This window comes from Zeugodacus cucurbitae, chromosome 4, assembly GCF_028554725.1.
Source record: "Zeugodacus cucurbitae isolate PBARC_wt_2022May chromosome 4, idZeuCucr1.2, whole genome shotgun sequence".
In the NCBI taxonomy this organism is placed as follows: Eukaryota; Metazoa; Arthropoda; class Insecta; order Diptera; family Tephritidae; genus Zeugodacus; species Zeugodacus cucurbitae.
In genome coordinates, this window is record NC_071669.1 from 6139081 (window position 1) to 6163421 (window position 24341).

General features: G+C 34.6%; 1 protein-coding gene across 13 annotated transcripts in view; it reads left to right on the top strand.

Annotated features, from left to right (window-relative positions):
• The window catches only part of LOC105221358 (CUGBP Elav-like family member 4), an 867302-nt gene that overhangs the window by 829254 nt on the left and 13707 nt on the right, over positions 1–24341 (top strand). For all 13 annotated transcript variants that reach the window (XM_029045950.2, XM_054230385.1, XM_054230389.1 and 10 more), the window contains one exon: positions 23521–23664. In XM_029045950.2, the coding sequence (XP_028901783.1) occupies positions 23521–23664 (144 nt within the window). The remainder of the gene's footprint in view (positions 1–23520; positions 23665–24341) is intronic.

Below are 24341 nucleotides of genomic sequence, written 5' to 3' on the forward strand. Positions count from 1 at the left end.
CGGCACTTTTGTGCGCCTCTTATTTGCTTTGAAGTGTATTAAATTGCAAACGGAAATGATAGACGGAAGTGGTTGCGTCGATTTGTGTGCGACTTCCTTGCTTGCTGCGCGCCGCATATTTGCTCACTTTTTTCTTTAAGCATATGCTCGCACACTCATACATAAATATGTATGTACATCTATACGGACAGAGGTACATTTAAAGTATGCCTTCATTGCATTGTCGCGGAAATTGCAAAGGCGTTTGCGTTGGCAGCCCATTCATTGGTAATGGTGTCGGCGGAAATTTTGCATTATTTGCATTGCTTGGTATTGCCATTGCGGTTGCTATGTGTGCGTGTGTGAAAAAATTTTCGCACGGAGTTGTGGTCGCGTAGCGCTTGGCGGAGACGGTGTAATGGGTTGTGTGCATATGATGTATGTGCGTTTGTGTCTGTGTCTATGGAAATGTGCAAATGGAAATGTCGTAATTGAAGGCTTTAAGGATATGCTTGCAACTTGGGTAGCTTAAATTACAGTAGATGACTATATTTAGTATAAAATTGGTGCTTTGTGTAGATTACTAGATAAAATTGGTAGTTCTCTTGATTAACCATGATGAAGGGTATTCAATAAAAAAAATTAATTATAAAAAAAAACACTTAACATAAAAATTGCAATTTGTGAATTATTTTTATAAAATATATTTAAAAATTTATTTGATAATTTCACTCAAAAATGTCTAAAATATATTCTAACTTCAATTAATATAATTTTACTATAAAAAAATATATTTTTTGTTGTTATATCCAATCGTAGAACCAAGGGATTGAAATTTCAAAATCTTTAAAATTCTTATATTTTTCGAATATTTCATAGTTAGCACTTTACATTCTAAAAATCTATTTGCCAATATTTTTTTCATAAAAAAATAGCAGATAAGCAATTTATAAATTGTGTACGCCTAAAAGTATGCAACAAATATATGAAGAATTTACAATTATTATTTGTTTATATAATCAAGAAATTTAAATAATTTTTATGAAACTTGAATAACGAATTTTCTACTAAACCTTAGTTTCAACAACTTCTAAAATCAAAAATATTTCAGAATTTTTCCTTAAATATCTCTTATAATAAGCTTAGTAAGTAATTTTTGTTCAATAAAATCCGCTTTCTAAAAATTTTAATAATTTTACAACAAAAAATTGCATAAAAGTAATTTATTAAGTCTATACGCCTAAAAGTATGCAAATAAAATTATTAAGAATTAAGGAATTCTTATTTTTTTGTACAACCACGGTATCTATAATGTTTTATTAGGCTTTGAAACAGAATTTTTTATTTCGTCTTTGTTCTAACAACTTTTCAACTCTTAAATTTTTTCCGAATTTTTCCTTTAATCTCACTTAAACTAGACTTAGTAAGTATTATATATATATAAAATTCACTTAAATTTCATTTTAAACATCCAATCCTTTTTTTATAAAAAAAAAATTAATAAAACCTAGTTAAAAACTTAATGCGCCTAACAGTATGCAACTAATAAAATCAGAAATTTTGTAATTTTAGTAATGTTATATAACTCGGGGATTTAAATAAATGGTTTAAGGCTGGAAAAACGTATTTTCTATTGAGTCTCTGTTTCACCTACTTTTAAATTATTTGTATTTTTTCTTTTAACAACTATAATAATAATTAATAAGTGTTATATAACGCATTCTATAAAATCATTTTTTTAATATACTTATTCTTCCAACAAAAAAATACGACTACTAGCAGTTTAAGAACATTATGCGCCTAAAAGTATGAAACTAAAAATTTTGATAATTTATTATCTATTATTATTTTAAACAACGAAGGATTTTAAATGATGATTTTATGAAGCAGGGAACTTAATTTCTTGTGAATCTCTGTTTCAGCAACTTTTACATTATTATTTTTATTTTTTTTTTTTTTGGAAATTTTCAAAATCTCTTTGAATAATAATAAGTGTTAAACTTTCCATGAAGTCTTTTTTTAATATAAATAATATTCCAACAAATACTAAAACCAAAAGCAATTTAAGAACCTTATGCGCCTAAAAGTATGCTGTTGTTGTAAGCAATTAACATGTTTTTGGGCCAAAATTCACTATTCATATGCATAAATACGAAATTACACATGCCGCTTAAACGAGCATAAATTAATTGCTTTATTACAAACTTTAAAGTAAAGACGAATGCATTTTTCGGCAAATTCAATTATTTGAGTTACGCAGCCACAAAGGCAGCAACATTTTTGGTTAAATACCAAACAATTTGCATATTTCAGTGTATGTGTCTATGTGTGTGCGCGCGCATACAATATTCAAATCAAAAATTCATAACCAAACGCAAATAGCAAAGTGTCATGTTTGCCAAAGTCAAACGGCACACACGCACACACACACATGTATACACACATGCATGCATATTTCCATTTTCCATTTGAAAGTGTTTGCAAATATGCAAGCAAACAAATAAATATACAACAAATAAATAAATACATTAAGTTTTGCTTTGGAAAATATTGTGTAAAATATGCCAATGCAATTGCAATGCCCATTTCACGCAGACACAGACCCTTATATATATTAATATGTATATATATTTATTTATATATATGTACATCTATCTAAATGCAAGTACACTAATTTCATTTAAATCAAAATGCATGCTCGTTAAACGCTCATATGCGTACACAATGCGTGTGTGTGTGAGTGTAATCAGCAAATGCTGTTTTTGTTGTTATTGTAGATATATATGCATACACATATGTGCTAGTAAATTTAATTTATTTTATGCACAGCAAACGAAATGCTTATAAATGCAATTTAATCCGCTTCATATTGAAGCTTGTGTATGAAAAACAACAACAACAAATACTATTTGTGTGTGTAACGGCATAGCCGAAAAACAAGCGTCGTAATCAAAAATTGAACAGTCGCAAAGGCTATGCTGAAAAGTATGGCATGCCATGCGGTCAGCCGTAAGCTTTAGAGATTTCCGAACCAACACACACACACACACACACTGACTGCCACGCAGTGATGCTGCACGCAGCACAAAAACCATAATGAAATATTGATAATTTTATTAACAATTTCATGTTTACAAACAGCGTCAGGTTTTCTGTGCTACACACACAAACATACAAACGCATGTTTAATGCATTTCATTGCATACCACTAGGCGTTGTTGAGTGGCACTTTAGCGCTTTTAGTCACGTAAATAATTTATATATATGCATATGGTTTTAGTGGGCAAAGTGTTGAAAAACGCGCTTCTATGTGTGTGTAATATCTATCTAAATACTAAAATATTCATAACATAAACTATAAATCTTGGATAACACCAGCGCTGGCCTTGTGGCGCACACACACTCTGCATGCATATATTTACAGCCGAGTGTGTTTGTTGTAAAAAACCTCGTTACAAATTGAATTTTACGCCAAAATGTCATTTAAGTAAAAGCAACACATAGGCATAGTGTGCAGCTAAAAGCAAAAGTTGCAAGCTGCAAGTTTTTTAGCAACAAAAAGGCGCAAAAAAACAGTTATATAAAGCAAAGAAATGTACAAACACTTGTAGTTGCAATGGAGCGCAAATTAGTGGCTAACAACAAGCTAACAAAAACAACAACACTAAAGCATGTTGGTGCTGGCAAAAAAGCAGTCGTAAATGCAGTCTGGCTATTTTAATGTGCTCTTGACTGCAGCACTGAACACATACATACATACATACTCACATAAATATATAACAGCATTTGTCAACCTCAAAGCCTATACTAACAAGTTGTCTAGCTCTCTGCAGCCTCAGTTAACGAAAAACTGCTTTTCCTTTATCCGCCGCCGCTGCCACACACATTGATTTAACAACATTAGAGGCATTTGTAACTCGTTTAGGAGATTTGTCCATGTCCGTGTCCGTCAACGATTCTTCCTCGTCGTCTTTTTGGTGCTTTGGCTGCTGCAAGCAATCATCTAAAATGTTTGCAGCTCACTCTGCCCCGCTACTTACAGTTTCAAACACCCTGCACTTCCAAAACGCTGCTTTCCTTTTTGCAGTAGATATCTGTATATACTTACTATATAATACAAATAGACATATACATATATCACCTCCACCAGAGCTTTGTGCATTTCGCTAAACGTCTCTACATATATTCCTTCTTTTTTTGGTGGCTCATTGCCTCCTCACTCCTCTCAATTGTCTACTGCACAGACTAGTTGCTTCGCTATTGTTCATGCCTCTCCCCTCAAGCACTCCACGCATTACAACTACCATCTACCGGTAATCGTACTCTCCTTCGTTTGTTTGACTTTGAGTCAAAAACGTTGTTGAGTCGTTATTGAAAAGTTCATCATGTTGAAATTAAATTTTGTTACAAGTGCATTAGTACTCGTAGTAGTGATGGTGTAGTATAGTAAATTCCAATTGCTTGCATGAGCCTGTGATTGTGGAGAGGCAACAGTTGCAGAGTCCCTTTCGGTCTATGGTTTTTAAAGAACATTTTTTCTACATAAATGAGATACTTTGCTTTCTTTTAGATTAATAAATTATATTTAAAATTATGTATTAACTAAAATATTTGAAAAATAATAGAATTACTTTTTTTGATAAAAAAATAGTGTAAAGTCTTCTATGTGATTTGCTTCTACTTCGGCAAGAAACTGAAATATTTTCAAGTTTCGGAGACTTCCTAAAAATATTCCTAAAATCAATTTAATTCTTCTTTGAGCTCACTAAACAGCTGGAATTACCTTTGAAACCGAATTTTACTATCCAATCAGCAATATACTTCAAAGGTATTACGTTCCATCAATCTAGGATAGCACGCGTTTCATCTTTCTGTCGATAATTTTTTGGATCCTTGAACACACGTCTTAAAAAAAAAAAAATAGTTCTCTCATGAGATAACTCCTCAATTTCAGTTGGACCATTCTAGAGATTTTTTGTTGTAAAAAAATATGTATAAAGTAAAGAGATGGTCATAATATGTGATGATGAACAATTCAATATTTGACACTATTGGTCGCAAAGCTCCATACGAACTTTATACAGTTATACACTACAAAGTTCTTTAAAGGAAAATTTAACTACGGAGCTTTTAATTGCACTTTCATGCTTCGGGACTGCAGAGAATCTCACTTAGACAGCTCAACCATCCTTTGTGGCACTCAAAATACTGTTAACAGATCAAAAGACCCTCATGATGCGACAAAACCCTTGTACTCTATTACATAAATCTTAAGTTAGACTTATATCAATCGCAGTCAATTCGCTGTGTCCACCGAGGAGTTTTAACTTCAGTCTGGCGAATGCTGGGCATTAAAGGAGGAAGCGCTTGAATTATATCCCCACACCTTCCTCCAAACAGCTTTGTCAACATGCGTCTGGAATGATCCCTAATCCCTCAACACAGTGTACCCATTGGACAATGTCCAGTAAGCACATCTATGATTGCGCCGAGATGAACTGGGTTCTAACAATTTCATGGTGACTGAGTACCCACTGCAATCGGATAACAAAGTAAATAGTTTGAATGTATTGACAAAGAGATTTGACACTCTTTACTAGTTTAGATCGTACTGTCATACTTCTTCTTCTTCTTTACTGACGTAGACACCGCTTACGCGATTAGAGCCGAGTGCACAACAGCGCGCCGCGCATCTCTCCTTTTGGCAGTTTGGTGGAAGAGGGAGGCCTCCATTCCGATGGAAGGACCAGGTGGAGAAGGACCTGTCTTTACTTGGTATTACCAATTGGCGTCAAACTGCCTCTATACTACTATTATAAATACAGGTCTCTATACATAAATGAAGTTTAGAGATTAAATTTTCAACACCAACTCATTGTCTCTACTTATCTTATCATCACTTAAGGGTCAACATTAGAGCCTAAAGTTTGTATGAGACAAAAAAATTTTTAAATAAATTATAAACTTCCAACATTACTAAATGACAGTCAGAAAGTACGAAAAAATAAAGAATATCTTTGTAAGCATATACAACTAAACTGTGACACTATTGAATGAACAGTTCAAATATTTCCACTTCAATGATGATAAACTACACTTGGGTTCATACAGCCAATGCAACAAATATACGAATTAGACAAAACGAAAGACAAAATGGACTGAAAGCAACAGGCTTTTTAAGGCAATAGCTAACTCCACAAATGTTTGTCTGTGTAGCAAGTTAACTTCAACAAACCCAACGGACTTCCAAAATGTACAGTAACACAAAAGCAATACATCTAAATATATTAACTTGCAAAGCATACCTGTATGTATATAATATAATAGCACAATTGGCAAAAATATTTGGCATATTATAAATGCAATGAGTTGTAAAGGCAGCGCAGTTTAAATAGAATAATAGCTTGCATGCAGGCAGTTTGAGCCAAAAGTCAATGGCAGAGTTGCTGCCACGTTAAACTGCTGGTCAATAACAACACTGGGGTATATATAAGCAAGCAACAATAATACAAACAACAAAAGCAACAAAAGCAACAACATTAACAATAACAACAGCAGCAATACTAATAATATGTATTAACAACAGTCATAACAATAATAACAGAAATTTGTTATGCAGGCAGCCGGTTTATAAGGACACAACATAGGGAATGTGAGTGGCAAGAGCACTTTGTAAGTAAAGCCTAAAGACTAAACGAAAGCGACGTAGTAGTAGTCCTCATTGGCAAGCAGCCAGTTAAGTCACAGAAGAAGTAGCAACACTCGAAGCAGGCAACAAGGGTGCTCATAACATTGAAAACAGGCAGTCAAACAAGCCGAACGGAGAGACAGATAGGCAGCGAGACAGACATGCAGGCCATGCAGGCTTTGAAAAACACAACTTTTGCTGGTGTCTTGCCTAGGCATTTTGCAGCTTAAGAATGTCGATGTGCGCATTACATACTTTCGATGAGCGCTTGCTTGCCATTGCCGTGCGCTTCACTTGGCTTTGACTTCAAACAACTGACTGTTGCATTTGCTGTTGTGGTTGAGTACGTTTTTGTTGGCTTGTGTTTTTAGCGGTTGTGTTGTACATTTTTTGTTGTTGTTACCGGTTTTTGTATAGATAGCGGTAGATATAAATGGATATCAGGACAGTGTGGCAATATGCTTGGAGTATAGTACAAGACAATGCCTCTTAAAGCAAGAGATGAGGCATATCCTACGTAGCAAGCACGATGCGCTTCACTGCCGGCATATTTGCTTATATACGCGACAGTGTCGGCATGTTTTTGCTGCTGCTGCTGTGCGCTACACATCAACGTTCACTCAAGCAAATGAGAATTTTAGTAAAATTGCAATGCAATAACAATAGCAAAGGCATGCGTGTCACTCGCTACCAGCTTATGTGTTAGTCAGTAGTAAAGCAGCTGTCTTATAGCTTCCCAACAATCACTGACAGACCTAAGTGTGCTTAGATGTTCTGCTTTTGCAACACAACAACTTTCTGTCTGTATTTCACCACACCAACTCTACACTTTGGCTCCTCCAACTACTAATTTCTATGAAATTTATTGAGTAACCATCGAATGTTGGGTTTTTCTACGATAGACTGACAAAAGTTGAAGAAAAGTTGACGACTTTGTTGGGATGACTAGTTTGTTGTTATTGTAATTGTTGTTGTGAATCTTGTTGTTTTTGTCTAGCAAAGCAAGCACATATACCTACTAAGTAGAGTATACTTTGTGGCGCATATCTGCAGGCCTTTGTTGAATCTTACTTACAGCCAGCCACAGCAAAACAGGATTTAACAACAACAACAAACACACACACACATGTGCAACTAACAACATTAGCAGCAACAACTTTGAAGAGATACATAAAATACAAAGTGTATTTATCACACACCATATAACAATACCTAAAAGTATGCTACAAACAATGTGTCACACACACACAAGAGATACAGGGAAAATGCTGTGCAGCTGTGTTAGTAAATAATAAAGACACATATGGACAAATATTCAAGTGTGTGTGCGTGTGTGCGTAACGTTATCGCCTGAGTGCAAGTAATTTAATGTGATTGAGAGATTGAAGTGGTGCTGGCAAAAACATACTACGGACACTTTAAAAATGAAAACAAATGTGAAGAAAAGCTTAGCGTAAAGTAAAATGTGAGAAAAACACAAAATGTGAAAGCTGCAGGGCAACATTACGACAAAACAGGCGTTCGCTCACCCGGCAGCAGCAGCAGTGTGGGGCGGCAGTTAATAGAAGAAGAGTGTAGGAAAATTCGAAAGCGCCTTTGTTTACTACAACATTGTGGTTGCTTTATCTGCTATACTCCCCTCTCCACCACTGCTGCACTACAAACAGCTTTGAATTTTATTGATTGAATTCGTTAAAAAGGTGACGCAGCTGCAATTCAATTAAGGTAAGAGTTGGTTAGTTAGTTGCCCCGGGGCCAAATGTACTTTTGCTGCATCAACAGCTTTTAGTTGTACACGTATGTCTGTACGTTTCTACGGTTATAACATAAAACTGCACATATGCATTTATTTGCTCAATATGTATGAGTTAGATGAGTCCTCTCACTTGATTAAAAAGTTAAGTTGACACGGTCATTGAATTAGTAAGTGTTGGATAAATTTAAATCTCCTGAAATTTGATTAAACATTTACTGCGGAGGCTAGTAAGATGAAAATGGAGAAAAACAAGAGGAATAAATTTAATTTTAGAGCTTTTAAAAGCTTTATGGATTATTAAAGCTCCCTTCATTTTGGAGATAAAACATATTTTCTATAAATGATAAACTTCTAATCATCACATTTAAAGCTAATAAAACAATCTTTATTATTAACAGCAAATAAAGCTTACTGAAGAGCTTTCATTGCAGAGATAATAATATTTTACATAGAGCTATGGAAGAAAACCTTCAAATCATCATATTTAAAGCGAATAGTAATCTCCTGATTATTATCACTAAATAATTTTTCTGAAAAGCTGTACAAAAAATAAATTTTTTTAGAGCTTTTGAAAACTTTCTGAATTACTTCAGCTTACTTATTTACAGTGATAATAATATTCTCTTAAAAATCTAACTTTCAAAGCAGCACATTTAAAGCGTATAAAATTCTCTTGATTATTAACAGTAAAGAAAGCTTTCTGGAAAGCTTTTATTTTAGGAAATTTAGCTTTTTAAATATATAGCATATTATATACTTATACTCATAACATTAGTGAAACCCGTATTGATGATTAGGAAATCTGAAAACACAGTACAAAAAGCTCAAAAAGCTCAAAAAGCTCATTATTTTAAATAATATAAATTTGCATTGCTAGCTTACTCTTACACTTCGTCAAACGTATGTTCTTACCTACTTTTATAAATGTTTACAAATATTTTCTTAAGGTTAACTTAAACTAAGCTTTTCAAAGCTTTTTTTTCATTTTCAAACTTTTACCATTTCTAACAAACTCTTACAGTTATATCAATCTCAATCTGGTGACGAACGTCACCAACTTTCAGTAAAAGCTTTTCAATAAAAATTGTAAGCAAGATCATTTAGTTAAGTTACAAACCACAAAGCTCGCAGAACTCTCTTTACCGTACTTTACTTTACGCTTTAGGCGAACTTTTCACTTCAACAGCTGATAATTTTTGGTGAACACAATCCTTTAAGTAAACACATTTCCTACCTCTTAAAGCATTTAAACACCGACTACCAGCTTAGACGCCTAAAAGCGTGCAATGCAAATAGAGCGCGCACAACATACAAAGCTGACAAAACTTTTTTAATGTAATTGAATTAAATTGCGAAAAACGTAGTGAATTAAATAAGTTTGAGCGCGACTCGCAAACCGCCATGCCGCACCGTTGCTTAGTTGACAGAGACTTGTAAAAGCTTGCTGGTTGTTTGGTTCTTTTGTGCTCGCGTTTGTGCCAGCACAATGACGACAGCATTTAAGCTGAATGCACTGCAGACGACTCACTGTACAACAGCAACAAAAACAAATACAACAAAAACACCATAGCGTGCGCTACAATTTTCTCCGTCATGGATTTTGCATAAAGACTGCGGATGGTTGCGGTGAGGGATTGCGCCCGAGCGGCTGCAGAACGCAAGGATTTAGCTAAAAGAATTTTGTGTTGCAAGTGTTGGAAAAAGGGGTGCACGGCACAGTATTTTGCCTTTTGATGCGGTTTTACAAGTGGCAAGACGCAGTCAGCGGGACTTCGCGGGCACAACAGCATGCAATGAGGCGAAAGTTGCCGCCACATTCGCCAACGTCACCATATTATGTTGCTTGACACAGACACACATGCAGAGCGCGTAATGGCAGTATTTTTCATGGCGCTGTAATATTTTTTTCGGTTTTTTATTTTTTTCTCTTGCGTCTTCAACTGAACTTGTGCGCTAAGCAGAAAGTTAAGCGACTAGCGTCTACTGACACACTACTTAGGCACATGCATACTTACTTACTTACTACTTTTGGCAGTCGCCACGACTTACTAAATTTTTTTGCAATTTAGTGGAGAAAACTTTTTGGCAAGTGTATGCCAGTTAGAGTATGTCTCTGAGTGTTTACACCGAGCGCTTGTAACCATATCGCTGCGGGAATTACACTAATTTGACTGTTTTTTTCACTTCAATTGAGTGATTTATTTGGCGGAAAAGATTAAACGCAACCAAAACTAATAGCGTAGAGTAAGACTTGCTTTTGCGGTGCTGGTGGTGGTGACTTGTAGTAGCGGCAAATCGGAAAAAGTCTATTACTCCAGCACACTTGGCAATCAAATCTATTCATCTCAATCGCTGTTGACAAGCGAAAAATTTCAAATGCGACAATGAATTTGTAATTAATTCAGTTGCCGCAACAGCGATTTTTCTGTGCTCAAGTTCACTTGGTGAGTGAGTGTGACATAACGGTGAATGTTGTTGTAATAAAAAAAAGTTGCAAAGAAGTTTGACAAAAATGCCCAAAATGCAGTGGAGTTAGTTGAGTAAAACCGTTAATTTTAATGTGACTTTGCGGAAATGCATTTTAATTGAAAAACTCTGTCAAGCGCAAAATGTGCACTTTGTAAATTTCAAATGGTAATTGAATTAGTTTAAAAGTGTGGATCATACTAAAATGTATAAAAATGGATTACAATTAGTTAATATTATAAGTTAGTTCAAGAAAAGTCCCGCACTTGCTTGTTTTTCGAAGTTTTCAAAAATATGTAGCATACACTAAGGCGATAATATATTTGGAACAATCAAATAGGCATGCCAAAGCTGTATAAATAATTACTGGTCACGATTAAAAACAAAATTTTATGAGATTTTATTGGAAATATTATATCTTTTTAATATGCAGAGCATTCCAACATATTTAGAATTTCGAAGTCCTAGAAGATTAACAAATCCTCAAATGATACCCAAAAACTTTATTTCCAGGCTTTGCTTAAGTACTTATGCAATAGAATACATATGTTTTTCCACTGGTTAATATATAACCAACACTTTTCTTACTAATTAACAATATGGAAAGTCTACTTTTAGGCGCTATATGCTATTTTCTAAATTTTCGAACTAATAATAGTTAACAACTGTCAACTGATAGCATATTACATTTGTATTGTAATTTACTACACTTTAGGAAAAAATGTGCGCCTAGAAGTATGCAAAAAATAATCAATAAATTATTAAACTGAGTGTATATTATAGCTTGCATACTTTTAGGCTTACCAAAGCACTTTTTTAAATTTGCACCACACCCACCACTCAACCATATCATTTACCACTCAAGGCCCCGTACATTATTTAGAAGACATTTCTATAGCCACAACTAAATTTTTCAATACACTGCATATTCAGCACGATTATTTATTAATTTCCTAATGACATAGCAAAAAGGAAAATTAACCACAAATGCAATGATGTACGTACAAAACCCGCTAAACGCTAATGATGAATTAATAAAGCTTTAAACCACAAAATTTAATTCATATCCAATTTCGTTGCATAATTGGAGGCGCATAATCGTCGGCAAATTAAGCTAGCATGCATACAGGCGCACAAACACACACACACACCCACGTCCACCAGCTAGCTATCTATCCATATATATTTCATTATTAAATTACGCCACTTTAACCTCAACGCTAAAGCGCAACATCATTCAACTTGCCACATTGTTGCAAGTATGCACTATATTACAGCTATAGTGTTGTGTTGTTGAAGTTTGTGCGCTCTTGTTATTATTGTTGTTACAAAGTATGCAACACAAACAACCGCAATATATATATGCTTAGGAAGTTCCAACTTCCGTTTCCGTCCGTTGAGGCGCATAAATGACTGCCAAAGGAGAACTTACGGCGGCTCGAACAGACACACCGACATACAACATTTACTATTATGGCATAGTGTGGCATGTGGCAAAGTGGCAAGCAGCTAGCGAATGGCAAATGGCAAACAGCGAATGCCACAGCCCAGCCACGAGCCAAGCCAAAGTCAGCCGCTATGCCATGAGTGAGCTACTAACGACAACACAAAGTGGCAAGTGTTGCCAAAACACGAAAATCCCATTGAAGTTGAAATATCCGCAAATGAAATGAAAAATTCAACACGTTGTTCATGCCGAGCAGGCAGCGAACAAGCAAATGTATATGTACCAACTTACAAACGATTGCACAAGCGCTCGTTGGCGAGCTGTTGCATGCAACAGGCAATGTGCCACAAAGGCACAGCCGAGTGAGCATACGGCACACGTTTGGCAGCAATCGCATGTTGCATGCCACTTGGCTTACTTGGCCGATGCCACAAGCGGCAAGCAGCAAATGGAGGCTTGCATATTCCCGGCTGGCAAACGTGACGCTATTAGCTCGGCCTGCCGTCGGCGCCTGGCTGACTGGCTGGCTGGCAAATCGCCCTTAATGCTCCGCCAGACCAAAGTGGCAAGTGCAACATGTTTTTGACTTTCATTTGTGTTTTACCATTCCATTTTTTTATTTTCTCTCACTATGGCTGCTACTTTATTCCCGTTTTTGTTGTTTTTATTGCTGTTTGGCCTCAAGTACCTAATAATTTTATTGTTTTTTAATGTGCTTTGACTTACTCCTTTTTTGCCAATTTTTTCGGGGTGTAATTTTTTCGCTTCACTGTTTTTCAATTGCCATCCGTTGTTGCCAGCATTTTTTTCATTTCCAGTAGCTTTCGGTGTGTTTGTTGTTGCTGCCGCTGTTGTTGTGTTGGCAAAGTTTCAAGTGACTTTAATATTGAAGTGTCGAATTGGGCGTTGTTTATTTGCCATGAGGCGTTTACTTAACAAGCAATCAGGAAGTCAGTAATGATGGGCTGCATTTGTGCTGTCGACTGGCTGCTCGGCGAGGCAGTTGGTGCGCAAGCTGGCAATTTGTGTGGCAAGATTTATGTGCTTTTGGGTTGAAACTATGAAATAAAATAAGAAAATTGAAGAGAATAACTTGAAATAATGAAAAGTTATCGCAAAGTGTATAAAAGTGCTATTATAGAGGCTTCATATTGACATTATGAACTTATTGATAGTTGAACTAAATATTCAGGCTGAGTTTGAACGCTATAAAAATATTTTTTATCAGCTAAAGACTACTAAAATAACTCACAAATGAAGCTGAGTACCAAGAAAGATCCTCTAGTACCCAAAAAGTAATAATTATCACAACTAACGCCTTAAAGTATGCAACGATTTCTATCTTTAATTAATTTAAACACATTAAAATGTGATTATTCGATTATAAGCTTCTAGACTAACTTGCAAATGAAACTGTGCGTCACAATAAAGGCTCTAGTATTCAAAATGTAATAATTATCACAAATAACGCCTTGAAGTATGCAACATTTTTTTATCTATAATTGATTTTAACAGATTATAAAGTGGTTATTCAGGTAAAAGCTTTTATAATTTATTACAAAAGAAGTTCAACGCCAACGTAGAGCCTAAAGAACCATTCAAGTATTAATAATTACAAATAACGCCTTGAAGTATGCAACATGTTTTACACATAAATTGTAGTAAAGTGATATGAATGTCCATTACGCTTTTGTAAATAAAGATAATCACCAAATTGAAGACCCTTGAACACAAAAATTAATATTATTAATAAAAAAACGCCTTGAAGTATGCAACAACTTTTGTATATTCTATTTCTTTAAAACGAGAATGGTACTTTTTAAGGTGTTTTATCATACTAGGTTGCTTTGATTAAGTAAATCCGGAAAATCCACTCAAATTTTTTAAATTTTACCATATTTTTTCCAATTTATTTTTTTTTTTCAAAATTTAAATTTATTCGAAAAACTAAATAAATTTTGATTTAAACCTTTAACAAAATGAAGCGTTATCCAGCACATACCTGTTAGCGCAATTAATTTCTCAGACTTTACGAAATCCACCTGCAAACACTCACCGAAACACCGCCCACCGGTAACACCAATTTGCACACAACACCGCCGACATTTCGGCATGTTTGCCAGCCAAATGTACTTATTTGCGGCACAAAAGTGCATTTAAAATGTAATTTGTCTGCCGCCAACATAGTAACACAAAAAAGCTACAGTAACAACAACAACAAGAACAAATTATTGTAAATAGCAGCAACACTATTGTGGCTTGTAATAAAATCCGCATGCATTTATTTAAAAATATATATTTTTTGGGGACACACGACACCTACTGACATATACACATTCATACATTGGTGTATTTGGTGTATGTGTTCACCAAAAGTACATGATTTTGTGTGCGCGATATATCCCTACAGGATCACACTGATATGCAAAACTACCGTCAGAAAAAACAAAGTAACACCAAAAACAAGCCAACCTCGGTGGCAGTAAACCTGTTGGTTGCCCCAATGGATAACGGATAACAGAGGCCGAGGCCGACAACAACCCAACGTGCTGGGAATATTACCAGTAAAACAGTGACAGTAGTCAGTCGTGAATATATACTCACACACAGATGTAAAAGCGGACGCCAAAGCCACAGTGTAAGCACTTTTGTGCCCGCTGTGATTTTGCATGCGCAGCGACAGGTTCCCTATTTTCAAGCGCTTTTACTATATAACTACTTGTATTTAAATGTGTGTGTGTTTTGCGCTTATTGTGCGCCTTTAAATATGCATTTGTTTGTCACCGCATATGCGCCTGATTTGTGTCTCACTAATGGCTGTGCAAGCCACAGGCACATCCTGTGCATTTGCGCCGCTTTTTCTTTTTTTGGTGTGTGTCTTAACTGCTTCGGTGACTATTGTTAAAGCACTCAATAACAATTCATACGAAGAATATATACAAACAAAGATATATAAATTGATTCCAAGCATTTACATATGAAAAGGCACAGTGAGGCATTCTGAAATAAATTAGTAAAAAAACATAGTTATTTGTTGTTGTTTCGTTAGATTTTCTACAACATATTGTGTTTAGTATGCTGTAGAAATCTATTCAAAGTTCTGGGGAAAAGCTATCACTTTTCCAGAAAGAAATAAATAAAATTGTTTAGTATGCTTTTAGGCGCTAGAACGATAAACTGTAAAAGGTTTTTTATAAGAGTTTAAAATAAGAGCTGAGAAGCATGAGTTCCTCTAGCACTGTTACTTTAGTAATATAAAATAAAATAATAATAATAATAAACCGTTTAAGAATTAAAAAATGATTGATGTGGCGAAGGAAAATTTCAAAATTTGATTTTTTAAATTAAAAATCTTTCTGTTGATACATATCACACACAATAAAAATTAAAAAAAAAAATTAATAAACCGTATGAGAATTACAAGCAACTTGATCAAGCGAACGAAACCCCCAAAATTTTATTTTCTCAAATGAAACTCATTTTATCAATTTATAATTTCTTTAATATTACACATTTTACACTCGTCTCAACCACTGTGCCTACCCAAACAGCTCGTTAGGCGCTAGCCCAGAAACCATTGCATACATAAAGGCGCACCAATACTGGCACTCGAATGCGACCTAGCAGCCACCTTTGCCAGCACCACCACGCCTCTTCACTTGTGAATATAATAAACTGATTGCACACCAAAAACTGGCAGCTGCAACATGGGTACTAACACTGCAACTACACTAACAAGTGCAACAGGCGCCAGTAGCCGACAAATAGAGAGACAAACAGACAGACAGCGAAGTGGATGCATGCAATCAGTAATAATATCAGAGGCTGCACAGGATATTTTAAGCAGTGCAGGCTTTAGTGAACAGTGAATATGGAATTGAGTGAGTGTATGTCTTTGGAGCTTGTTCTCGGTAATGTTTTTTAGACTTCTGTAGTTTTTATTGTATTCGGTATAGTGGTGGCATTGGCGTCGTTATCGTCTTCATCGTTGCCAGCTCATTTGCCGCGGCATGCATGACATGTGGGTAAACCTACAGAAGGGACGTAGCACCAACCGACCGCATGCGAATAGTTCGCTGTGGCGCTGTGGTAGTGTGCGTACGCGCCACGTCCGTGAACATATGCACACGCTGGGGACATGTTAACATGACTTTCGTGCCACGAATTATTTTATACGTGTATATGCAACAGACTAGGTGTAGCGACGCCCTTTTGCTGGAATATTTGCTTGGCACCACTGACTGTTGCATACTTTTAGCAGTGCAGCAAAATGCTATAACTCACTCAGGCGCATGCAAAGAGTGAGCGAAGTGAAGGGAGTTGTGCAACAAGGCAAACCGAAAAGGACTGCATTTTGTGTAACACATTTACTGCAGCGTTGCCACATTTTGTGTCTTTTGTATTTGAAAATATGCAAATACGCGCCACACTATATGCTTTGATACACACACAACTGCGTACAGTCACAGCGGCGAGTGTTTAAAATTGCACTGCGTACGACTTTATTGTGTGTGATTTGTCAGCGCCTAAAAGACACATAAGCTTTTGTTTTTCCTTTTAGCAACAACAATTATTTCGACTTTTTCCACATTTTGCAACGCCAATATGTTTTGTGCTGAGGTCCTCCGCCCGTTCGCTTATCGTTATGGTTTCACAAATTTGCCACGACAAATTTGCCAACAAGCAAAGTGCAGGCAAAAAAACATATATATGTATATGAAATTTGTATAAAATTCGTTGCTGCGCGTAAAAGTAGGCAACACAATAGCGCAAGAAATTGGGAAAAAAAATATTTTTTCACTTTTTGCACACAACGGCAGTGATTTTTATTTAATCGTTTAAAGCTTTTATGATGAAAAAAAAACTGTGCGCCTATATGTATGCTTAAAACACTCGCAGTGTGACATATTGTTTTAATTGCGAAATAAATAATTTTTACTGTAAATAAATTGGCTGTTAAAAACACATGAAAAATGTATGCTTGACAAAATAGTAGCATGCTCTTAGGCGCTTGCACACACTAATGCATGCGAGAGCATATGAAATGTGTAGCGCCGTTATATAAAAAATAATTTACATTTATTTTGTCAAATTGCCGCTTTTAGCAGCTAATGGGAAAACATTTTTCGCATAAAATGTTTTTTCATCAATATATTGTTAAACCTAATACGATTTTTTCCGCTAATTCTTAGTAATAAACTGAGGTGTGAAGTGTGTGCCACTTACGGCATAATTTTCACAAGTTTTAAAATGAAAACTTAGTAACAAAAATAACTAAAAAATCGGCAACACGCAAACTACTACCGTCTAACGCCTAAATGTATGCCACCTTTCATAAGTGGAGCCAACGTGTGCACATTTCACACGTCACATTCATCAACAACACGAACGACGTCAAACAACTAAAACAACAAAACGTACTCAATTCACTTGAATATAATGCAAAATATGAGTGGCGCCTACATGTAGGCAATATGTTCATGGGTGTTAATATCATATTTCGTAACATGACACTTTCACACTTTCGCTAATTTAAAGCATACAAAACGGCGTGTACACGTCAACTTAGCGAAGCTCAAACGAACGAAGGCAATAAGTAGGCAGGCTGGCAGGCAGGCCAGTTGACCGCTTTATTTGATGACTGCCGCCTGTGGTGCTACGCTACGATGAAGAGGTTTACGTGTGCATAGGTGCCTGGTATGGCATTTTCGTGACTGTTGCGCTTTGTCACACAAAATGTGACGCGCGATAAACATAGCAAAAACACATATTCATAAACACGGCAGCTACCAACTGTATGACGCAATTAAAATTGGCGAAGGTGTTGCCGTGGCAAGCATGCTTAGCTCGACGCTTACAGTTGGCACATTGAAAATTGCAGCCTTCTCTCCTATTAACTTACACATACAAAGTAAATATAAATGCCGGCGCAAAAAAAATTGGAGCATAAACTCTGGCGCCACATGGAAACGTAGCATACATTTGAGCGCGCATGTGAGGCACCGCCGCTTGTTGTGTGCAACATGCAATCAGCGCTGGAAATAGGCGTTAATGTTGCAAAGTGTGATTTATCACCTCTTTGCCGTTGACATTTTTGTTGTTGTTTTCTTCTTATTTGCGTTATTTTTAAGTTTTTTTAAATTGCATGCGAGAGAAATGTTATAATTTTGCACGATTAAACGTTTTGTAATTGAAAAATTGTATTTTTATGCAGAAATAGTTGACGCAATGGCGTTTTAAAAGCAAAGGATATTTAAATTTAGAGTTTTTGCTAATATAATCCCAAGGTTTTAAGTTAAGATATATTTTTAATTCTGCAAATAATATTGAAAATTTTTTGAAAAAAAAATCAAATAAATTATTTATAAAGAGAGATATGAATTTTAATTTAAAATTTAAAAAAGTTGAAATTTATTTGAATTTGAATTTTAATTTAAAATTTATTTTAATTTTAGAAATTTTAGAATTTTTTTTGAAAATTTTGGAATTTTTTTTATTTTTTAAAAAAATATTTATAGTTAGGGGCCATCCATAAATTACGTCACACCTTGAAGGGGGGGGAGGGTATCATTCAGTAGTGAAATTGTGTGACAAGGGGCAGGGGGGGGGTCGAAAGCTTTGTGACATCACATTTCAAAATTTAGAGCAATATCGTTTCCCGCTCTGCTGCGCTCCTGGGTGCTAGACGACTGGCTGCTCTGTACCACGCCGATCACGCAGCAGCATAATTAAGTATCTATTATTTATTGACTAATCATTCGTTGTCTCTGTACTTTAATATTTAACTAAATGTTGATTTTATTAAAGATTATTCAATAAAGCTAAGAATAAATAGAATAACCTGTTTTTTTTTTTTTTATTTTATGATAAATCCATAAAATTGGAAAATTGGTGACGTCACGTCAAAGGGGGTGGGGGGGTAAGTTCAAAATGTGACAAGGAGGGGGGGGGGAGGTGTTAAAAAGTCCTTAAATTCGTGTGACGTAATTTATGGATAGCCCCTTATTATATTTTATTATACATATATTCATCTATCATTTTTCAAAAATTTTAAGACTTCATAAAAAGTATTCCAACAAAAAGGAATTTCTTAAAATTTAATTTTCAAAACTGAAATTTTATTTGAAAACCTGTAAAAAGTTAAATAATTTTTTTTAAGAGAAATATAAATTTCAATTTAAAATTTCACATTTTATTGGTTTTTTTCTTATTTTAAAAATTTTAGAATTTGTTTTGAAAAAAATTTTGAAAACAAATAGGAATTTTTTTTAGTTGTAATAAAAAAATTCTTTCTACTTATTATATTTTATTTATACATGCACCTTTCCTTTTTCAAAATTGTTAAGACTTCATTAAAAGTTAATAGCAAATTCTTAAAATTTAATTTTTAAAGCATTCGATAACTTGAAAAAAATCAAAAAATCGTTTATTGACAGAAATATTAGTAATAATCTACAATTATATAAATTTTCTCATATTTTTTTAAATTTTTTATTTAAAAATTTTTTATTTTACTCACTATAATTTCTTTATGAGTTTACCTTACATTTTTCTAAATTTCCAAGCATTTTCCCAACAAATAGCAAATTCTTAAAATTTAATTTTCAAAGCATTCGATAACTTGAAAAAAATCAAAAAATCGTTTAGTGACAGAAATATTAGTAATAATCTACAATTTCCTTTATTTGAAATATAAAATTAAAAAATTTATATTTATCAAAATTTAAAAAAATTATATAAATTTTCTCATATTTTTTTAAATTTTTTATTTAAAAATTTTTTATTTTACTCACTATAATTTCTTTATGAGTTTACCTTACATGTTTCTAAATTTCCAAGCATTTTCCCAACAAATAGCAATTTCTTAAAATTTAATTTTCAAAGCTGAAATCATGTGTGCATAAGCTTTCACGCTAGCGTAACTTCAAAGGCATATATATATAATATTTTCTATAAAAACTAACTAAGCTCTCTGCACATATACACATACACAAATACATATTACGACACAAGTACACGTACTTTATTGTTATTTGAAAAGCAAGCATTAAATCCGCTTATAATTTTCTTTTACCTACCGTAGAGCATAAATAAATAGTGGATGACAAGTGAAATGGTGAGCATATGTATTTGAAAAGGCTTTTCCAAACAAATACGATTACTTAAATATAGGTATATTTTCCTACAAAATCGCTTTATTTTTTTTATATATATTTTTTTGTTTTGTGTCGGAGCATTCATCAATGCGTGGGTGCGCCTTGAAGTATGCAATACAAAGCAAATAAGGAAATGTAGGAGTGATAGACAAATATATAAGTATGTATACACGTATACAGTTATATTTCTACTTGCTTATAAGCATGCAAACACTCCAACACACGCACTCACAGATTCATATACATATATAGTATAAAGAAAATTACAAGCTTACACATGCCAGTTGCCCGTAGTGACATTGCTGCAGCTGGGTGTGGCAGCATGAAATATTATTATTATTTATTTTTAAGTAAATATCAAAATAATTGCATACTGAGTGCTTTTGTATTTCATATTCGTAAGCCGCTTATTTATAGGTGAGTGTGTATATGTGTGTAGAAGAAGGCACACCCACGAACATTCATACATCTACAGGCACACTCACACATGTATAAATGCAGTTATTGTACCAACGCCCACATACTCGCTGTCTCATGCTGTGACCAGCAATTGAAGCGCCTCTCACCCCCTCTCACCTACTACTACTATATGTATATAGCAATTGCCTGCCTTGAAATCGAATAGAAATAAATGATTACGAAATGCTTGTCTTCAGTTTGCCTTCGTTAGCAGCATGCCAGACCCTTAGCTGCTGTAGTTTCACACATACACCCAGCTTCGCTTTCATATGCGACAGCAGTGTGTTGTCTATTAATTAGCATAATAATAGCATAGCGCACGGCGCATGTTGCAACTTAACACTCACACGCACTCAAATACACACATACACATATGCCGCCGGCATACACTGACACCAAATGCTACGTAATTGCAACTCATTCCTCTAGAAATTTTTGCAAATCAATAGCAAAATTTGCAACAGCTCCTTTTTGCACACTACAGAAACACACACACTCACATACATATGTGTACAAGTATGTTGAAGTGTTTGCACGTCTGCAATTTCAGTTATAATTATGCGATTCAATTTACTGACATAACTGTCACATGCGTCATGCGAGCTATTTATTGTTTTTATTGTTGTTGTTGTTGTCATCATTTCATTGTTGTATTGTAATTAAAAGAGGCTATTGTGTTGCCAAAGGATTTTCACAATACACATTAATCAATGTGACAATGATATTAAGTTGCTATGATTTCTTGTTATTTTTATTTAATACTCTACATGTCAGCCACACATTGCCAGCTCTCAATTGTGTAGGACCTGTGAGGTGATTAATTTAGTATTTAAAAGTACTCAAAGCAAAATATTGTATTACTTAATTAAGATTAAATTGTATTTGTTAGAGGAATTAATTAGTAAAACGGATATGAGCTTTACTTTGATGTCTTAAAGTTAATTTGAAAGCTTCAGCTTGGCATATTTGTCAAGAGTGTAGAATTTTGCGAATTTTATTCAATTTTAATTCAAAAAGCTTTGTTAAGACTTATGTAGCGCAACAATTTTTCTAAAGCTTTTAGCGTGAAGCTTAGAAGTGTTCGTTTAGCAGGAATAAAAGTTTAAAAGGCACTTTTAAAACCCCAATCAACGAAAACATTTTCTTTTACTAACGTTTACAACTATTTAATGAAAACCTTTTAAGCTTTAGAACGAATTTTAGAGTGAAGCAGTCTGCAAAAGTGCTAACTCAGTCGTAAAATATTAAAGCTCATCAGTTGCACATACAAGTCAAAGCTTTTCACTAACGTTACAATAGTGAAAGCTTTTAATTGTTAAAGCGTCAACAAAAAATATATTAAAACACAACACTATCACAGTTTATTAATACGAAAGGTTTCCTCTTCTGTTGAAATAATGAAAGCTTCTAATTGTGTACGCATTATATTATAAAAATTCATCACTTTCACCGCTTAAAAAAGTCAATGCTTTTCACTAACGCTGAAATGATGAAAGCTTCTAATAGTGAATCCGTCTACTATTTTGTTGCAGTCAAAATATTAACTATCATCACTTTCATATCACATTAAACCGAAAGCTTTCTACTTTGTTTGAAAATATGAAAGCTTCTGCTTGTGAATATTAAAGTTCATCATGTCCAAAGCTTATAAATGTGAAAGCTTTCCACCAACGTTGAAATGGTGAAAGCTTTTAATTGCGAACGTCTAGTATTTTGTTTTCAGTCGTAAAATAACAAAACTCATAACTTTCACAGCTTATAACAGTGTAAACTTTCTCTTATGTTTGAAATTATGAAAGCTTCTGGTTGTGAAAGCGTCTACTAGTTTCCAATCATAAAATATTAAAACTCACAATGTTCAAAGCTTATAAAAGTCAAAGCTTTTCACTAACGCTGAAACGATGAAAGCTTTTAATTGCGAAAAAATCTACTATTTTGTTTCCAGTCGTAAAATGATAAAACTCATAACTTATCTTAACTTATAACAGTGTAAGCTTTCTACTATGTTTGTACTTATGAAAGCTGCTGAGTGTAAAAGCGTCTAGTATATTGTTTCCAGTCACAAAATATTAAAGCTTGTCACTTTAAAAGCTTTATAGAAGTAAAAGCTTTCTACTAACGCTGAAATGGTGAATATATATACTATTTCCGAATATACAATTTTTTCGCAGAAATTTAATTACGCAAAGTCGATTCTCTTTAAATTAAAATAGATTAAAAACGTACAGCCGACGAGGAGCAACTTCCGTGAACAGTAATCAGCATGCGTGCTTTATAGCAGCTGCCAACCACCCGCACTTTAATCGGCTCGAAATCGACTTAAGAGTGCCTTTTATTTATTTTCTTTTATTTTCTTTTACATAATGCCATATTATATGATTTTCAGCTTTCACACTGGTGCAGCATTGTGCGCGCGGGTGTGTACTTTAACTATCGGCGATATATATGTATATAAACTTATTATGCCGCTGTCTATATATACATTTAAACGTACGCTTCACATGTTTAATCTTTGCTCTTATTTTCTGCTTTCATTTCATATTTACATGTGATGTCATGGCCACCACAGGGTGCTTCCTCCAGTCTTGTTGTGAAATTTGCCGATACTGAGAAGGAACGACAGATACGACGTATGCAACAAATGGCGGGTCATATGAATTTACTTAATCCCTTTGTCTTTAATCAATTTGGACCATATGGAGCTTATGCGCAGGTAAGTGCATACACACACACACACTCATATACACACATGCAGGCAAGCCAATAAGCGCAATGCAATAATGATTAAACAACAACAACAATAGTGCAATATACAAACATGACGCGCACACAATACAGATAATGTAAAAGAGTTTCGTGAATAAAAAAAAAACATAAAATTGGAAAAAAGGAAGGAGAGCGAGTGAGCGGTGTGCAAAAAAACGCCAAAAGTTATATGGCAATAAAAAGTATTTTGCAAAATACAATGCAGAGTAATTGATTTCAGTTGCGCGTTGTTATTGTTGTTGTTGTGTGCATTGTTTTGCACTTACTTTTATTGTTAATGTCACTGGTTTTTTGTTTGTTCGTCTGTTGTTGTTGTTGTTATACGCATAAAATGTCAAAACAAAAGGCGCTGCGCTTTATTGCCGCATAGACTATGAGAGAGTGGAGCGCATAAAATGAAAACAATGCAAAAAGCCGTTCAATAATGGCTACAACAACAATAAAGTACAACAACCGCCGCTTCAGTAGAAATCAGCGTCACGTAAAGTGCATTAAATAACGACGACATTGGCGTTGACGGTGGTCGGCACTGCGCTACGCTTTTATGCTTTTAGTAGCCATTGCTGCCCTCACCACCACCACCACTCGCGCGTTGCGCATCGTAAATTGTACATTTTTATTGCT